This window comes from Aedes albopictus, chromosome 1, assembly GCF_035046485.1.
Source record: "Aedes albopictus strain Foshan chromosome 1, AalbF5, whole genome shotgun sequence".
NCBI lineage: Eukaryota > Metazoa > Arthropoda > Insecta > Diptera > Culicidae > Aedes > Aedes albopictus.
The window spans coordinates 92,960,062-92,965,707 of NC_085136.1; the positions used below are offsets into that span (position 1 = coordinate 92,960,062).

Sequence of the window (5,646 nt, forward strand, 5' to 3'; positions counted from 1 at the left end):
CCAGTTCCCCCTGAAGAAGGCACCATCCCTAAGTGCCGAAACGTTGGGTAGATAATAAACCCGTTTCAAGAATAAAGACTGCGTAGCCACTAAAAGTTCAAAGTGGAGATATAATTATATCGAATTCCAGGATCCCCGATTAAACTCCTGTCCCCTAAAGGAACTAATTGCTAACAGACTAAATGTCCTCAAAACATTTCGACGTATTGTCCCTAAGCCAGGCCCGTGCACAGAAAAGGCTACGAGGGAGGGGTTTTTCTAAATTTTGGCAAAGGGCGGAGGGGCGCCTAGTGTATGGACCATTGGCAATGGGAGGAGTTTAACCCCCAAAACCCCTCCTTTGTGCACGGGCTTGCCCTAAGCCCTTTGCTTCTAACCCCTGTCAATTGTAGTTTTGAAAGATTCTTCGAAAGAAATTGTAAATAAACTCAATCATTGTATTTTTTTCACCTTTCGTTTTTATTTAACATGTCTAGCTTTAATTAAATAATTTCATTTCGAGAGCATTTTCGAACGACGGTATCACAATTTGTATATCCCTTCTTCCCACCCAGTTAGTAGTTTCCGCTTCCTGTTACTTCCCAATTGCCTTATATCCGGTGAGTACGGGAAGAGCCTTCTCGGAAGCCTTGAACACTCGCTTGCCGACTCCTTCCTAGAATTGGGTAAAATAGAATCAATATTAGGATAAATGAAAGGCTAAGTAAGCGGTCCGTATCTTACCAATTTCTTCCCCAGCTTCTTCAGTCCTCCGGCTTCGGTCTGCCCGGTGAGCAGCACCAATCCGATAAGCAGAACAAGCGCAAACAGTTTGCTGAAGTTCATGGTTGGGAGCTGATTTGCTAAGCGTGTAGGTACGACGACGACAATGTCAAGCTTTCACTAAAACATCTAGGACGGATTAGGTTCGACTCTGTTTGCCAACTGATAGCCGACCAACGAGAAATGACTTGGTTTTATAGTCCTACGGTCCTACCACCGAACTTTTCCGTGGTGGTTTTCTTCCTTTTGAGTAGCGAGTTCGAAACGGAGGCGCGACCAACGACGCGACGGGGCGCTGGGAATCACCGAGCACGCGAACGATCACCACCGCGCACAACAACGCAGCGTGTGCGATCGGTGGTTTCCACTTCGATCGATGGCAGCAATCGTCTAGTCGAGCGGTTTTTGTTTTGGTTCAGCTGTCTGCCGTTCATCGGAACTACGTGTACGTGATACTGATGAATGAATGGGTACTCTTACTACAGAGGCTTGCCTCTGCTCTGGGAAATTAGGAATCACATATCTGGTGTAACATCTGGACTGGCTGTTGTGTTCAGTTATTCGCTGAATCTGAACTTAAACTTAATTAGAGTCGTGAATCACTTGTTAATCATTTAGGAAAGGAACATGGTTTTAAGCTTTGTATTCCATGAACACCTCATTACACATTGATTATGCGGCTGTTTTATGTCCATTATGGCGCAGAGGTTTATGTTTTGTATAAAGTTGCATACCCAAATATATTGAAGACAGGACCAATGTTCTCGTAGCTGGTTTTTATTGTCAAAAATGTTGGTTCATTGGTACAAGCCCTCAATTGATATTCACAAAACATCGATCATAAAGTATCGATCGCTACAGTCTGCAGCCACTGCCAGGCGTAAAGGATTGGGATTCCCCTCGACTCCTTTCTAGTGATGCAAAGTAGTGTACCATAGTAAACAAGTAGTGCTTCCCCTTTTTAGTAGTAAACTCATTGAATCCCAATCACTGCGACAAGACTTTCTATTTAAAAGCAAGGAACACCTTCCAAATGCATCAGTACTATTCCTTGTGAGCTAGTAGCAGCTTCCCCAAGAGCTAAACCATCAAAATGAACTTCGCCAAGGTATTCGTCCTGATTGCTATGGCAGTCCTGGTCCTGGTCGGTCAGTCGGAAGCCGGAGGTCTGAAAAAGCTGGGAAAGAAACTGGTAAGTCTTATTTCATTCATAGCATGATACATTGCGAAAAATTTACTGACTAACATATTTTATTATTTTTGTATCTATCTCTCATTTCCTAGGAAGGAGCAGGTAAAAGAGTCTTCAATGCTGCAGAGAAGGCGCTTCCAGTTGTAGCTGGTGCAAAATCTCTTGGAAAGTAAACGTAAATTTTTGAAATCATTCTAGTTCCTATTTTTACATGTTAAATAAAACAATAATTTAACAAAAAGTACCTTTTTTTATGTTCTGTCAATAATGCAATACTTATATCCGAATGAAAAAAGGGATTACTATTCACCCAAACCTCAGTTTAGGTAATGAATCGGGACTTCCTAAATAGAATGTTTACCAAAATGGATGTCAAGTTCAAGTAGGGCAAGTGACCTGGATATTTAAGGACATAGTTGCAGGGGTTACAAAATGGCAGCGAGTATGGCCACCACTCTCTCCCTTATACCTCTCTCCCCTCACCATAGTCATCGAGAAGCGCGGAAGTTAGCGAACAATTTCTCAAAATTATACTTGCTTACCTTCTCAAATTGCACTCAGGTTGCTACGTGTGGTAGACAACTATATTTTTCATCCGCCAGGAAGTACTGTTTCGCAATTTTCAAAATATTTTCACAATTTCGTGCCAAAATGTAGCACACACTGCACTTTCTTTCTTCGATCATTCGGCTATCCCCTGTACTCGTGATCTTTACGTCGACATAAGCCTATCCTGAGAACACTTATACACTTAATACGATTCATGTAAAATTCGACCTCCTTATGAACCAAATTGTGCACAGTAATTTTAGACGCAAAAGGTGATTGGAAAAACTTTATTCAGTGTTGATGCTTTATATTAACACCACAGGAATTTGAAATGGAGTGGTTTGAAGAGATTACTTTGGTTACGATTTTATTCTCTTGCATATATAGGGTGTTAGGTTTCTGAGTGCAAACTTTTTAAAAGGTGATAGAGGACCATAAATGGTGAAAAAAACAGTTCAACGCATATGGTCAAATCTCAACCATTGCGTAGTTATTGAACTTTCCATGTTTTTTACTATTATTGCCTTTACTGGCTATAATTTTAAAGTGGTCAAACTTATCGCAATTGTTTCACCCTTATTCGAAAGATTATTGAATCAAATGACATTTTTGAATCGAATAGTTTAGTAAAAATACTAAGTTTTCTAGAGCAAATAGCTCTACTTTCGTGTGTTTTAATTTGTTTTTGTCAATAATCATTGAAAAATGCGTGATAATTTAAAATTCTTTTTTAGCCAAAGTTGTGGCCTCTCTTTCACTCTACAATTCGTTCTTTGACATCAAACTTCTGTCTCTTATCATTATCTTGCAATTTCGATTTAAACACCGCATTACAGATAATAAATTTACAACTGTCAAGGTTAGCACATTGTTGGGTACTGTGCCGCACATTTAAATCAAAATTACAAGAAAACGATAAGAGCTAGAAGTTTGGTGTTAAGAAACGAATTGTAGAGTGGAACAGGGGCCACAACTTTGCCTAAGAAAGAATTTCAAATTATTACGCATTTTTCCAAGATAATTGACAAAAAATAAAACTACTTTTGGGCTATTTGTTCTATAAAACTTAGTTATTTACCTAAACCAATCGATTCAAAGATGTCATTTGATAGAAAATTCAATAATCTTTTGAATAAGGGTGAAAAAACTGCGATAAGTTTGACCGTTTTAAAGTAATTGTAATTGTAATTGTAATTTTTATTGAAAACGATAACCGGTTAGTTTACACTTTTTATCGGGTCAAGGAAAATAATAGTGGAATTGGGTTTTTAAATTTGGAATAATGTGTTGACTTTTTGATTTTATATGAAAGAGCACCTTTTTCTGAGCCACCATGATTTTTTTCAGATTTTTAGAACTTTATTATGGTACCTAAAATGAATTACAAAGAGATTTTTTGAAAACAACTTTTGACAGCTGGGAAACTGATTGACAGCTCCACCCAGTACAAAATGCGACGAGGGGTGATTCGACAAATCGCTCCCATACAAACTTGAAACTGATTTTTAAATAGGTTCCCGGGCTCCAAAATCAGGAAAATTTGGAATTCGGCTCAGTTTGTCATGCAGATTCAGAATATGGTATTATCCCAACACCGCTAAAGAAGCCAATTATAAAAGTGAACAAAACCAATGTTAGTGATAAATCAAATCGTGGTGATAAATCAAAAGTTATAGCCAGTAAAGGCAATAATAATCAAAAACATGGAAAGTTCAATAACTACGGAACGGCTGAGATTTGACCATATGCGTAGACCAATTTTTTTACCACTTATGGTCCTCTATCACCCTTTAAAAAGTTTGCACTCACGAACCTAACACCCTGTATATGAAAACTTTGACTATTTATTCACTTTTAATCTTACCCAACGTTAACCAGGCTATCAAAAAAGCCACGATTTGATTTATCGCTAACATTGGTTTTGTTTACTTTTATAATTCCACTATTTGAGCCGCATGCTTGGGTTTGGTTAAATTTTACGTTTGGCCATTTCTGACGGACACCTGAAACCGATTCCATGGCACTACTGGTTGTCCCAAATATTGTCTATGGCTATTTTCTTGTCAACTGGTTATCAGGCTGCCTAAAAAGCCGCGAATTGATATGTTCCATGGGGAGCATCCATTAAGTATGTCACGCTGAAATTGAGAATTTTCGTACGGGTTTTTTCTATACTTAACCTGGGAGCGGACGCGTCGTGTACTGAGGACACGCACCATGAAAGAGCTCACCTGTGGTACACAGCGTATGCGTAATGTCGCTGAGGGTGGCTGAAGACGTGACTGCTCGAGGGTTAAAATTGTTTGTCACACTTTAACAACTCCCTCTCCCCCTAGGATCGTGTCGTACTTGATGGATGGCCTCATGTATGATTTTGGTCTACTTCTATATTTTACCATTTTCGGCGGGACACTAGTTACCTGTTCTTTAACACTACCGGTTCTCCCAAATGTGCGTCTGAGTCTTTTTGATGACAAACTGTCAATTAGGTTATTGGAAAAGCCGCGATTTGATGTGTCGCATGCATAGGTTCGGTTCACTTTTATATTGTACCACTTATGACGAGACACCCAAAATCTGTTCCCGGACAGGACCTGTTGTCCCAAATTTGATCTGCGACTATTTTCTTGCCAACCGTTCATCAGGTTATCGAAACAGCCGCTGTTTGATGTGTCACATGCATGGGTTTGGCTCAATATTATATTTGGACACTTCCGGTGGGACATCCGGAACCGGTTCCGGAATATTACTTGTTCAAATATGGTCGGAGACTAGTTTCTTGCTAACCTTTCATTAAGGTTATCAAAAAAGCTGTGCTCTGATGTATCGTATGCATGGGTTTGGTTCACTTTTATATAAGGTGATTTGCGGCGCGACACCCGGAACTGGTTCCGCAATACAATCGGCAGTCTCCAATGTGATCTGAGCCTACTTCCTTAATAACCGGGCATCAGGGTACTGGAAAAGCAGTGATTTGATGTGTCGCATGCATGGGTTTGGTTTTCTTTTATATCTGGCCACTCCGTCGGGACCCCCCAGAACCGGTTCCGGAGCACTACCGGTTCAGATATGGTCTGATACTGTTATCCTGCTAACCGTTCATCAGGTTATCGGAAATGCCGCTGTTTGATGTGCCGCATTCA

The 5,646-nt window shown here is 39.9% G+C and overlaps 1 protein-coding gene across 1 annotated transcript; it reads right to left on the reverse strand.

The window, feature by feature from the left end:
• Positions 1–425: 425 nt before the first annotated feature.
• On the reverse strand, positions 426–937 carry LOC115256529 (cecropin-B type 2). Its single transcript, XM_029855217.2, has 2 exons — positions 724–937; positions 426–655 (listed from the first exon to the last, which is right to left on the reverse strand). The coding sequence occupies exons 1-2, from the start codon at positions 823–825 to the stop codon at positions 575–577; spliced, it is 183 nt and encodes a 60-aa protein (XP_029711077.1). The 5' UTR covers positions 826–937; the 3' UTR covers positions 426–574.
• Positions 938–5,646: the final 4,709 nt, after the last annotated feature.

Bases quoted from the DNA above. Each gene is read 5' to 3' on its own strand.
- LOC115256529 (XM_029855217.2), bottom strand. From the start codon at position 825: ATGAACTTCAGCAAACTGTTTGCGCTTGTTCTGCTTATCGGATTGGTG. The intron at 656-723 runs GTAAGATACGGA...ACCCAATTCTAG, and splicing joins AGAAGCTGGGGAAGAAATTG to GAAGGAGTCGGCAAGCGAGT.